Source organism: Sesamum indicum, linkage group LG7 (assembly GCF_026168435.1).
Source record: "Sesamum indicum cultivar Baizhima isolate 11 linkage group LG7, ASM2616843v1, whole genome shotgun sequence".
Lineage (NCBI taxonomy): Eukaryota > Viridiplantae > Streptophyta > Magnoliopsida > Lamiales > Pedaliaceae > Sesamum > Sesamum indicum.
In genome coordinates this window covers 12,981,079-12,994,538 of record NC_142663.1, presented here as the reverse complement: position 1 = coordinate 12,994,538, position 13,460 = coordinate 12,981,079, and the positions used below count along the sequence as shown (strand labels likewise).

General features: G+C 30.1%; 2 protein-coding genes across 2 annotated transcripts; one reads left to right on the top strand and one right to left on the bottom strand.

The window, feature by feature from the left end:
* Positions 1-1,460: 1,460 nt before the first annotated feature.
* On the top strand, positions 1,461-3,366 carry LOC105166795 (nascent polypeptide-associated complex subunit alpha-like protein 2). Its single transcript, XM_011086279.3, has 4 exons — positions 1,461-1,605; positions 1,703-1,802; positions 2,581-2,699; positions 2,782-3,366. The coding sequence occupies exons 1-4, from the start codon at positions 1,558-1,560 to the stop codon at positions 3,130-3,132; spliced, it is 618 nt and encodes a 205-aa protein (XP_011084581.3). The 5' UTR covers positions 1,461-1,557; the 3' UTR covers positions 3,133-3,366.
* A 4,791-nt stretch (positions 3,367-8,157) lies between these two features.
* On the bottom strand, positions 8,158-10,287 carry LOC105166796 (heavy metal-associated isoprenylated plant protein 9). Its single transcript, XM_011086280.3, has 5 exons — positions 10,179-10,287; positions 9,966-10,068; positions 9,380-9,552; positions 9,181-9,262; positions 8,158-8,698 (listed from the first exon to the last, which is right to left on the bottom strand). Exons 1-5 carry the CDS (start codon positions 10,203-10,205, stop codon positions 8,262-8,264), a joined length of 822 nt encoding a protein of 273 aa, XP_011084582.2. The 5' UTR covers positions 10,206-10,287; the 3' UTR covers positions 8,158-8,261.
* Positions 10,288-13,460: the final 3,173 nt, after the last annotated feature.

Genomic DNA, 13,460 nt, shown 5'->3' with positions numbered 1-13,460 from the left:
CATAAATGAAAATTACTCTAATTAAATTTAAAAGATGATTTAGGGAGTTTGGTGGATCACTCATCACATCAAACTTACATAGTACGATATAGGACCACTAAATTGGTTGTGGTGTTGTTATTCATAACTATTTTAATACACAGCTTTCTTACACTACTAATAATACAAATTAAACATTACCCAAAAACTCATCTCTTTTCCAAAGGACTATTAAAATTAATTCCCAGACTTGTCTGTTTACACTCCAATTCGTAATCTATCTTTTATAGAAATTATGTGCCATTATAAGTCACTTCATCTTCCCTACCTAACCAAATAATTGAACATCTATACAATTATATATATATATTAGTATTTTACACATTAAATCACTATCGAATTATTTTTGAATTATTTTCTTAATAAGTGATGAATTTAAATTAAAAGTAGAGTATAAATTAATATATATATATATATGTAGTAGATACACAATAAGTATAATATGCTTCTTAAAAGAAATTGATAAATATATATACATATGCTTAACCAAAAGTTAAATATTTGTAGAAAAAAATATATTTTATCATACTTTTAAAGAAAATATGTAAAAAATCGATATGTAATTATTCATTTTTATCTGAAAGAATAAATAGTTAACAACTTAATTTTATTATCAAATTAATAAAATATTTTCATGAATTTTTTTTTGCGTATTTATTGTACTTATTTATTAATTAATTTTGAATTTATAAAAAAATAAAATTCGAACTATTTAACTCACTAATTATATTTTATTTTATTATCAATAAAAATATAAATTTTTTAATTAAGAAATTTTAATTAAACTTAAAGTGCAAAAATTACTAAAAAAACAAGAATTTCTTTGAACTAAATATATATACATTATACAAGGGCAATTTTGTCTTAAAAATTAATTATAGGGGAAAAGTATTGCATTTGTTAGTTTAGGAGGGTAATTATTATATGATAAATGATTCAGGGGCAACATGTATTTTACCCTAAAAAATTTATGAAATGTCAGTAATTGTAATTTTTATAAATAATTTAAATAAAATTAAAAGAGCTTATAAGCCATGATATACTCTTTTGAATCATATAATTTTATTTTTAACAGATTATCCAATAATATCTTACAACATTCATATAAAATATTATAAAAATTTATAAAACGTCAGTTATTGTAATTTTGTAACTAATGTAAATAAAATTAAAAGAGCTTGTAAGCCATAATATATCCTTTTGAATCATATAATTTTATTCTTACAAGAATTCATCTACTACTCTGTAATATCTTATAATTTTCAGATTATTTTATAAAATTTATGAATACGGAAAAAAATATGGATAATTACATTCTCCACATTTGAGGAGATGGGAGTATAATTATTCCAAAAGAATATGAATGGGCTAGCTAAAGGCGACGCCCAAGAAAAGCTGCGGCCCAAATTCCAAACCCAGCCCACCCCATCCCCCCTAATTTCGCTACCCGTTCCACGTAGCAAACTGACTCTATCCTCACCATTCTCACAGCTCCACAACTCCAGTTCAAAGTCCGCCATGCCGGGTCCGGTTGTTGAAGAAACTGAAGCCCAGAGCAAGTTTCAGGTACCCATTTCAATTTCCTTCTTTTTTTTTTTTTTTGTATATATTTAGAGTTATATCCGTTGAAATTAAACGTCCGTTCGCGCATTTTTTCATCAAGGATGAGCCACTGGTAGAGGACGTGAAGGAAGATGATGACCATGAAGATGACGCCGATGACTCGGATGATGATGATGATGATAAGGATGATGGTAGCCCAGGTTTGTTTTTGACCTTTTTTTCGTTTTTTTATTTTTTTTTCCCATGTTTATTCACACTCTTGGCGGGTAGCATGATACGGAATTCGAGAATGGGTGGAATAATGAGGAAAGAGATTCTGGGTTGGAAGCATGTTTTGTTATAAGATTGGAATTTGATTGTTTGGTCAAATACCCGTTTGCTCCCGTTAATACATGAATTGTTGTGTAGGTGTTCTCTTTTTTTGAATTCATGTGATGGGGTTTTGTTACATAACAGAAGAGGTGATGCAGTTTTTCTTGAAAATTGTCGTGAATTTATGGATTTTTGGAGATGGAGGTTTTTTCATAGATTTTTGTCGTTTCATCTATGACAGTTGATTATGATTGCGTTCAGTATCTGATTATGAACCTTGTGTGTTGAGATTGTTGGTTTGGGTTTTGCAGATTGTGTTCTATTCTATTTGTGTTCTGCGGAATCGGAAAAACTTCTGTGGTAATGCTTGATTCCGAATTAGTATTAGTGTGTATGAATCAATGTAGTTGTTCGTTGGTGATCGTTTTAGAGTCCTTTTACGTTTTGATCGTCTTACGATTAGTGTTTACGGATTGATGTCATTGTTTGTTGGTGCTCGTTTTAGAGTCCTTCTATGTTTTGATCATCTTAGGATTAGTTTTATGGATTGATGTTATTGTTTGTTGGTGCTCGTGTTTAGAATCCTTTTACGTTTTGATCGTCTTAGGATTAGTGTTGGCTGGTGTGGTGGGCTTGATGGTGTTATCGTGTTGGAAAATCAAACAGGTGCAAATGACAGTTCTAAACAGAGCAGAAGCGAAAAGAAGAGTCGGAAGGCCATGTTGAAACTTGGAATGAAACCTGTGGCGGGTGTGAGTCGTGTCACGATTAAGAGAACCAAAAACGTAACTCAATCACCATTATTCGTTCACATTTTCGTTTTATTTTTTCTGTCGTGCTGTTTTCGTCAAGCCCGTTATTTTGCAGGTACTGTTTTTCATCTCAAAACCGGATGTTTTCAAGAGCCCCAATTCTGAGACTTATGTCATTTTCGGAGAGGCCAAGATCGAGGACTTGAGCTCTCAGTTGCAGACACAGGCTGCTCAGCAGTTCAGGTTGCCTGAAATGAATTCTACAATGGCAAAGTCAGAAGCAGCTGCCACGGCTTTGACTGCTCAAGCGGACGAGGAAGAGGAGGAAGTCGACGAGACGGGCGTTGAGCCTCGGGACATCGATTTGGTTATGACACAAGCAGGAGTGTCTAGGACCAAGGCTGTCAAGGCTCTCAAGACTCATAGTGGAGACATTGTTAGTGCCATCATGGAGTTGACAACCTGAACGTTTTTGTTTTTCCTTACGAGGACATTCTAACCTGATCCGTTTGATTGGACCTAAACCAATTATACGATAAGTGCAATACACTTACCGTATGGTTGATATACAGTTAAAGAAAAGTGACCAATCACATTACAAATGTATCACACCTACTATATGATTGGTTTAGTACGGGCAGATTTAATTTGGGCAAAAATTTTCCTTCATTTAGTATAGGACCGAACATTTCATTCTTTTCTTAGATGATTTTTGGAACAAATGGTGCAATGTTTATTCCTTTCTTGATGCTACGCTATAAAAATAAAATTGATTGGCGATTTTCCTATTCGAGTTAGGAAAGAGTTCCAGAAATTAGAGGGAGAAGATTGATTTTCTTTGAAGATGTTGCTTGCCCATTCCCATGTTTGTAGCACTAAACATCTTGGTACGATTTGTTTCCTAAAAATAAAGATCAGCCAACACTTGCCACTCATCCAAACCCTTCACTAATATTTGCTAAAATTTAAAAGATATATTTTCCACTAAAAAAAATTTAAAAAAAAGTTTAGCTTTCCACGTTTAATATGGTTATGATTTTATTATCCTATATACTAATTTAATTGTTTTTGAAATATGAGCAATTAAGTTCATTAACTCACTCTGAGAGTTTACCTCTTTTCTTTAACATTGTAAAGAACCTTGCTAGAGATTATCATCCCGAATGTTGCGTTCTCTTCCACTTTTTTAATACCTATTTTCATTATTCAGACAAGATTACCGGCTCGTGTAAGTAACTTTGTTTATTCTTGATAAATGATCGTTTCATTTAAAAGTTTAAATTGGCGGAGAGGAAAATAATTTAATATTAATATCTTAACATGCCTTCTGAGCACATGAAACTTTCTTTTATAAATGGGAGATAATGAGATTCAAACCTCGAATTTCTTATCTGGTTTGACTATAATACTATATTAAACGAGTACGTCATTCTAAAATTGAAACTATTAGAAAAAGGAATGTATCGCTGTTCTTGGAATTTCCTCGAGGGAACGTCTACTTTTCTATGAAGTCCCTTTTTTGACATTCTCCTATGAGTACATTTCTTTAAAGCTACGTACATTTGGATCGATGGCTGAATTCTTCGAATTTATTTGAATTATTTAAATTTTAAAACCTTTTGATATAATTTTTTTTAAAAAAAAATTCTCCGGATCTTTTCATTAAATCTAAATCCATCAGCCTAAATGTAATAAATTCAAGACTATTGAAAAAGACAAACTAATTTGAAGCTGAATTTAAAAGTTAAGAGAAAAAAAAATGTGGAATTATGCTATTTTAGAGGGATCTAAGTGCAATCAATCAAAATCATAATTACTAATTAAAGTGCGGCAAATTTCAATGTTCATTTACTGAGTTTTCACTCAATATTATGATCATGGCAATTCCAGAATAAAGAGACATAACATCAAAGAATGTCGTACCGTCCAAACAACTTTTATACAGATAAGCTCTTTTAAATATTTTATAAAATGTTTAGGAGTTTATAAGATGCGTATAATAGCTGCATTGATTAATTCTATATTTCATATTCTGTACTTAAACGGGTAAGTGAGTTTATATTGAGTCAGATGTTTGCGGTTAAAAAAAAACTCAAAAATTGAGAAAATAAATTCAAAATACTCAATTAATGTTTAAAAGGATCTGAAATTCATCCAAACACAGCCTAATATGATGTGATTGTACGTCATGCTTTGACTATTGTTCAACCCCCCTGATGAGAGAGTGACTTGTAACCTAATCAACTACAATTATTTCATCATTTTGGGGAAATTGGTTCAATCACTAATTGAACAAGTGGGAATTGTTAAGAGTTTTATATACGTCCCAATTAAAACCTAATTATTGCATCATGCAATTTCTCAGTGCTGTATTTACCACTGTATAGATGGTTTTCGGCTCGATTTTTTTAAAATATTTTATAAGTTGCATACCATATTTTAAAAGCTGATAAGATATTAAATTATATTTTAAAAAAATTAAATATTTAAAATATTAAAATTTATAAGATATTTCATATCTTAACAAATGTTAGGGACTTGAGGTATTTTCTCTTTTCTGAATGCAAGAAAATTTAAATAATAATAGATTTTTTTTTAAATTTGAGAGAAAGAGAATGTATGTATGAATGACAATATTTTTGTTTTATAAGATATTTTAAGGAACTACTTATAAGCCAAACAGCCTCTTAATCTCAAAAGTGATTATTAGGAAAGAGTGCCAAGCAAAATAAATTGCATTTATACTCGAAACCCAAAGTTTGAACTGTTCAATCCCAATACCTAAAGATATAAACTTCAAATCCCAAGGTATGGATTTTATTATATTTTTTACGCTTCATTATATCAATAAGTACAATAAAATTCAAAAATCGACTCAATACATATACTTAAATTCAAAGACCGATCCAATACAACGGTAATTCAAACCAACAAATACGGCCAAACCAGAACAAATTTTGGACTACTTGTACAAGAAAAAAAAGTGGAATAACAAATTAAATAAAACCAATCTCCGCTAATTCAGCAAACTATAACATGAAAAAAAATGAAAAGAAGTTAACATGAATTATTGTCTAAAAATACAAAATAAAGGAAGAAGAAGAGAGTGGAGGAGTAGAAGAATGCAAATATTGGAGAGGCCTTGGCAGAAAATACAAATGCAGCTCCTCTCTCATTCTCCTCAGTATCATCAAACTGTACTCCTCCATTAATTCCACCATTTTCCCAACTTTTATCATCTTCCAACTCTCTCTCTCTCTCTCTCTCTCTCTCTAGACCAATATATATATACAGATTACAGCAGGTGTTTGTATATATAGGTGGGTGGGGTGGTGGTGGTTGAGTTCTTGCAATTTGGCAAGTTGGAAGTTTGAAGGGAAGTTTTTATAACAAGAGCAAGTCTTGAGCATAATTTGATCTTTGACTTCAATGGAGTTACATCATTATTATTTGTTGTTCTTTTATATTTATCTTTTTATGTGACTCTACAAACCCCATAATTGTACTGTTTGTATTCAGCGATCTCTTGGATTTGCCGCTCAAGTTAAAATTTTATGATTTGGTTTGTGGTCATGGATTTAAATTTTATTGGACTATTGGGTGTTAATTTTATTTTTTATGTGAGTTTATTGATTTGATAATTTTTAGTTAGGTTGATGTATTGATTAAAATGATGTATTTTTTAGCTGCACATTATATTAAAATATTGATGTAATAACGTAATTATGACTTTTTTCTAAAAAACGGTACTGTTTATATTGATGATGTGGTTCCGAACCAATAATGTCTTGTCCTAATGATAAGATTGAGTCTGCATAAAAGTTTGAATTTCATTATTTGCGGGAATTTATAATTTAAAAATAATGTAGGAGAAATTGTATTTTTTTGTCCTGTAGCCTAGGGTCTTTTCATTTTTGATCCCATTGGTTATGAGATTCTCAGTTTTGGTCCCATAACTTTTAAAAAGTAACAGTTTTAGTCTCATACACCTTTCTGTTAGATATTTAACGGAAAGGCCACATGGCCGTTAAGTGCTTAGGGACCAAAAGTGTTATGTTTTTAAAATTATTGGATCAAAAATAAAAATCTTGTAACATATGAGATCAAAAGTTAAAAACTCTAATTGTCACGTGATAAACACGTGACATTTTCTGTTAAATATATAACAAAAATATGTTATTGGACTAAAAGTGCTACGTTCTAAAAGTTACAAGATGAAAAAGTGATAAATTCGGAACTAATGGGATAAAAAATATAAATACTCTAAATTACGGGACAAAAAGTATCATTTTCCCAATAATATATTACATTATGCTAAAATGATTGTTTAGTATTAATCCTTCACACGATGACTACTACTATAAAAATCTCCTCATTAATATACTAATAATTAATTAAGTATATCAATAATTTCAGATAAAGAAATATTAAGTAGTAGCACGGAATTTGATTATTAAACTATTGATAACTTTAATTTAATATTCCTCGAATATCACTTTCATGTGTTGGGTCTTGGATGTTAATATGCGATGGTTATAATTAATATTATTTATATTAATTGCACATGAGGAATATAAGTGATATAGATCTTAATATCTTTTCTCCCACTGAAATATTTTTTTACAATAAAATCGTGAAGTTCATACAAAATTAGAGCGAAATTTACTTAGCACAATAAGACACTCGAGTTGCAAATCACATCACTTGGTGTCATCTGTATGAAGAAAGCCATATACCACTATCACTTATTGGTAGCAAATGGGAAGTATAAATGGCTTATAAACTCCCTCCTAAACATCATTTTAAAGTAAAAATTATGAGATTTATATGAAATCAAAATAAATAATATCTCACGCAATAGGACACCAACCCAATCACAAACCGCATCAATATGCTTTTACATCAAATATATGGCTGAATTTTTGTCTTTGGCTCGTCTGAGTCTATATTGAGATGATGAATCGGATCGGATCTTAATTATGAATGTAAAATTCGGGTGGGTCCTACCACGCTGGATCGAATTCGGATTTCTGGGGTAGAAATATTGGGAAGCGGACAAAATATGTTTTCCTTGAAGAATCATTAATGTTGTATCCCGAATGTGCATCTAATGTTCTTCTAAATAAATTTTCGGACATGTTATATAGTCAAGGATTATTATAGCTAAAGTAATTAAATTGATTTTTCGTTTTTTTTTTTTTTGCTTTCGAATCTTTTTTTAAAAATTTTTAATTATCATTTAGAGCTATGGTTTTGTTATAGTGAAAATTGCTTTTTTGGTCCTTTATCTTAAAGTCAATGTATTCTTGGTTGTATTGCGTCACGTCATGAAATTTTCATTAATAATTACATATATTATTAAAAATTTTATTTTTAATTAAATTGTGTCAGAAAAAATGCAGAACAAGCCGTTGTTATCGCCCTAAATTGTGCACTGATACTTACTTTATAATTAGAAAACACGAAGATCACAATATCCTTCGCCAATATCTTATTTCTAAAAAAGATATATATATTATAATTAATCATTAAAAATCGTATATAGCATAAAGAAAAAATTAAACACACACACAGAATTCGCTCTTTTCCTGAACATCACACAATGCAGCAAGCATTAGGGTTTTCATCGGAGAAAATCTGGGGAGCTGCAATTCTTTCCATCACATAAAGTGGCGGATAGTAGTACATGAGTACTTTATGCATGGCTTGCTCCTCCACACTCCTCACCTCCTCTTTCCTTTCACCGCCTTCCTCCGCCGTGGCTACGGTGCCGTCTACCTTCTTTTCCTCTTCCGGTGGCGGGTCTGTTTTCTCGTCTTCCTCGGGGTTTGCTTCTTCAGCAGCAGCACCTGGTTTTTCTTCTTCTTTCTCCTCAGGTGGTTTTTCGGGTTCGGGCTCGGGCTCGGGCTGGGGCACGATCCTGGCTTGCTTTCTGGTTCGGCGGTAGACGTAGTCGACGAGCCGGTCGGCGTCCATGGTGCCCGTCACCGTGACTTTGCCGGAGCTCAATTCTGTCTCTACGGTTTTAACTCCTACAGTTATTCATGTGATTGATTTACTTTTAAAAACTTTCCTTTCATATGTGAGAAAAAAGGAAAAGTAAAAAAAAAAGGTTTTCACCTATTTTTCACGCGTAGTTTTAAATTTAATTTTCATCGAAATCACTGAAATTGAAAAAGTAAAAAAAAATTTTACAAATAAAATTATTAAGATCTTAGTTACAGAACTATGATAACCACCCTAAAAATACAAAATTAAAATTGCAAATGTTTTCCATGTCATCATCCTAATTGTCGAGAAAAAGTTTTATATATTTCGATTAGTAATTTACAATCCAATGTAAAAAAAATTCTAAAAAAATGCCAAATCAGCTCATCCTAAACAAATTTAGCGGCTAGAGTGTCCAAATTGCAGATAATTAAATACATAACGTTTTTAATATATTTGGATGTCCTCAAAGTATTACTTTTTAATATACGGAACAAAAAATACAATTATTAACATGTATAATTACCTGCCATTTTAAGTATCTTTCTCTTGAGCTGCCCGGCACAGCCCTCGCAATGCATGTTGACGGTAAGTTCCACCGTGCTACCCTGCAGTCACGTACATGAATCGCGTTAGAAAATAAAACAAAGAGAGTCGCGTTTCTAATTGAAAAGCATGATGATATAAAATTTGCACCTTGCGTCCCTCAAGTAATTGATAAATACCTGTGAGGCCACAAATTCAGGCATGGGTTCACCTTGAGGTTGTGGCGATGGAGATAAGAGTTGGGCTCTTCTCCTAGTTTTCTTCATAATTCTACTGCACACAGATTCCGGTTCCACGACTCCCTTTATGCTCACCTCATTCTTCCCCATGTCCATCAACACTCTCTCCACCCCTACAACCTCCACCATTTTGCATATATCACTATTATGTACTCAAAATATATCGTCTAACACTAAAACGTCCACGATTGGTTTTATATCACACACACACACACTCAAGTTCGGACACAAGATATTCCACGTAGAAAATTTTGAGTCCACGTCATAGGATTGTCCTCCTAAAAGACAGATCAATTCACAGTTATTATAGTTAACTTCAACATGCAAAAGATGTAAACGAGTTGGTTAGCATGTTGAAGACGGACGAATCCACCAATAAAATTGCCATGTTTGTAGGCTATTCATAAAATTAAGGTCAGAACGATTTTTTATTTGAAGTTTTATTGCATCTTCTGTTCCATTTAACGTAAGGGAACTTGAAATCTTTTTTTAATATGATTAAAGATTTTGGGGGAGAGAGAGAGACCTGTGATCTTAGAGATGGAGCTGAGAATCTTGTTTGCACATCCTACACAATGCAAATCCACAAACAACACAAAACCCGATGCTGCTTCTTTCTTCTCCTCTGCCTTAGTAAGGTAAATAAATCATAAAATTCAAATTAATTAATTTCCTATTAAAATTAATTAACAGCATTTTAGTATTAATGGAAATTGATTAATGAAGCACAAACACCAACCTGCAGTTTTTTGGCTTCTTCACCCATTGATCAAAGTATTGAAACCTTAGCAGGAATGGGAAACAGTGGGTGGGTGGGGAGGGGAGAATCAGCTCAGCATTTATACGAGAAAATTGTTAAAAAGAATGGACGGTGTGGATTATATTAGGCTTAAAGGTGGAATGTGGGATTTAAAAAGCACTTGCAGGGAGGGCATGTCGAATTGGGGGTAAATATAAATTTTTTTTAATATAAGCAAATTCGATATATTTTGATTAAATGAGAGAACTTATTGTTAGACTTGCAAATTCTAAAAATATTAAATGTAATTTTTCAAATCACATAAAATTTACATGTAATTATACTAAATTTCATAGAAGGAAGTGTAATGATCCAATGTGACAGGGCTCTTTTGAATTTGAGTTAGTGAGATCCTTTGTTTGTTTCAACCTAATCACCCATTTCTTGATTTAATACTGAAGAAAAAGGTAACTTCAAATGGTGACATATAAATCGCAAGTTTTGACTATTTTATAAAATTCTTCACTTTTTTTTAATTCTTTTCTCTTTGATTTAAAAAATAATAATTTACTACATAAATTTTGAAATTTTTATTTCTCATAAAAATGTGAAAAGTTAGAACGTAATATATAGTATAATTAAATCAATTTTAATGAACGTAAGACCCATCACCATTTTATATACATCACTAGTTTATTTAAAATTCATCACCAACCCATATACATTATCAATTCATTTAAAATTCATCATCAACCCATATAGAACTTGTAATCAACTCATGATTTTAATTTATCCTAATGTCTTTCATCAATCCCATTCTGAAAAAGTGCTTTTCTATGACAGGTTTTTATTCTGTGCAGTATCAGTTTGGCATTTGGCAGAGGAATAATTTTATCTCTACTTTTATCTTGGAAGTTGAGCAGATTAAAAACCACAACCTTTTATTTGATTTTCTTTAATTTTAAATAGGAATCAATAAAAATATGTGTGTGTACTTTTCAAGCTTTTAGTGTATTTAAATTTTATTTTTTGTATTAATGTAAAATAGATTAATTAAATTAATCCATGTATTCTTTTAAATACATGAATAAATATTTAAAAGTATTTTGTGCACTAAAATTAGACCTAATTATATAACAAAAGGAAGTACGATAAATTATATCGATGTTTTCTAAAGTTAGACCTAATTTTATATATATACATATATATATACTTTCAATCGTTTATAAAATGTAATGCATCTGAAAAGGTATTTGTGTAATATTTCGTTGTAAATAGGGATATACTTGTAGTTTGACTATAATTTTAAATGATATACATACAATTTTACAAATAGCGTGAAGCATTCATGTAATTAGATCTAATATTATAGAATGTAAACGTAATTTACATGAAAACTCAAAAAAAATTAGAGCATTCTTTTGGTGTTTTACTTAATTTTAATCTATCATTTAGTTTTAAAAATTTAAATTAATTCATTATTTTTTAACTTCTCTATTTATCATGATTTTCCACAACTATCTTTTCGTAACTTTTTTCCCCCTACATTATTTATTATTTATATTTATCATTTTTTAATAAACAAAAATAATATTTGTATTAATTTATTGACTTAATACATATTTTTAGGTACTTTTTTACCCTACAAAAACTAATAATACAATTTATATAATTTTTTTATGTTAATTTAATTTATTTTTAAAAATTATACATATACATAAAATGTGTCATATTTACTATTCGTATCCTGTGCAATGAGACTTCAATAATTTATGCAATGAAACGCCAATCAGGCTGTTACAAAATCCAAACCAAACAATCGTCGTAAAGGTGAATTTTAATGTTTAGGAATAATTATGCTCCTTTCCCCTGATGTTTGGTGTAATACCACGTAGACCCTTTGTAGTTTAGAAAATTATATCCAGCACTCCTAAAGTTTGCTTTCGACTAACAAATAAGTCTCTTTGTGAGTAAAAATTTATCGAATTTGTTGATATTAACAAAAACAGAATCTATATCAATCCCTGATTAACTTATTATTGATTTATTGTAGGTCATATAAATTTTTTTATGATCAAATTACCCTCATATGTCTTCACGCGATAATGCATGTGAGAAGGCATATCTTCACCGTTATAAGGTTAGTTTAGTCAAAAAAAAATTGTTTGACTTGCTATAAGTCAGTATTAGTCAATCGAGGGTAAATATCAATTTTCATTTAGTTTTTTTGTTAATGTTAATAAAATTTAGTAAATTTTGACTAACGAATAAACTTATTTATTAAACGAAAGTAAACCTCATGGTGTGAAGAATAATTTCCTAAATTATATATCAAACATCGAGAGATGTGAGTGTAATTATCCCTAATTTTTAAATGGTTAATCTAGTCTTTATAAGGAAACCCTTTTCCGTCACAAATTCATCTGCTTATAATGCTTACCTGATTTCAGGTGGAAATGAGTCAGCATGGGACAACCACCAAACACTAATTAGGAAATTTTCAACTTTAATAATTAGGTTGATCGATGTCCAATTTCATTAATTAATCCAGGTTTTATCTTAATTCTAGGAAAATTATGCCTTAATCAAGAATGTTTGATGTGATGAAGAGATTCTTGACAGAAAGGGATTTGTTGGAGAAAGCAGCCATTGTAAGAAAGCCGGTGAGCAGATATTATCCTAATTAGCAATTTGTGGCACATTTATATGTATAAATTCTGTAATATTACTTAAAATAAAATATTTATTATTTTAAAAAATATATAATCTAATAAATGAATATTAAATTTATAAGAATATGGTAACAAAAAAAATAATATCAAATGATAATAGAGAAGTCGAAAGTTAAATGAATAAATAAATAAAATTAAGTTAAATATACGTGTGCAAATTCTATAATATCATTTTATAATAAAATTTTTATTATGTAATAAAGTATATATAAAATAATAAATTATTATGAAATTTATACAAACAAGGTGAGATATAAAATTTATATAAAAAATAATAAGTCAATATTATACAAACAAGGTGGGTGTCACAAAAGGATGCATAAAAATAAATATAAAAGAATAATGAGAGAGTGGGAAGTCATATGGTGAATAAATACAAAAAAAAGAATAAATTAAATATTAAAAAAAAAAGCAGATCCAGAAAAATTAAAAATATAAAAAAAGTGCTCTCCCTTAATATATAAGTATAGATACAAATTCTAATGCTGTGTTTGGTTTCGATTACGATTTTTGTCTAAAAAATATTGTAAATGTTTGCTCATATTTTTGC

What these genes read in the sequence shown, in the direction of transcription:
- LOC105166795 (XM_011086279.3), top strand. Translation starts at nt 1,558, where the DNA reads ATGCCGGGTCCGGTTGTTGAAGAAACTGAAGCCCAGAGCAAGTTTCAG. An exon ending in AAGCCCAGAGCAAGTTTCAG is followed by an intron (nt 1,606 to 1,702) that starts GTACCCATTTCA and finishes TTTTTCATCAAG; the next exon opens with GATGAGCCACTGGTAGAGGA. An exon ending in CGATTAAGAGAACCAAAAAC is followed by an intron (nt 2,700 to 2,781) that starts GTAACTCAATCA and finishes GTTATTTTGCAG; the next exon opens with GTACTGTTTTTCATCTCAAA.
- LOC105166796 (XM_011086280.3), bottom strand. Translation starts at nt 10,205, where the DNA reads ATGGGTGAAGAAGCCAAAAAACTGCAG. An exon ending in CTCCATCTCTAAGATCACAG is followed by an intron (nt 9,553 to 9,965) that starts GTCTCTCTCTCT and finishes TGGAGGTTGTAG; the next exon opens with GGGTGGAGAGAGTGTTGATG. An exon ending in CTGAATTTGTGGCCTCACAG is followed by an intron (nt 9,263 to 9,379) that starts GTATTTATCAAT and finishes ACGTGACTGCAG; the next exon opens with GGTAGCACGGTGGAACTTAC.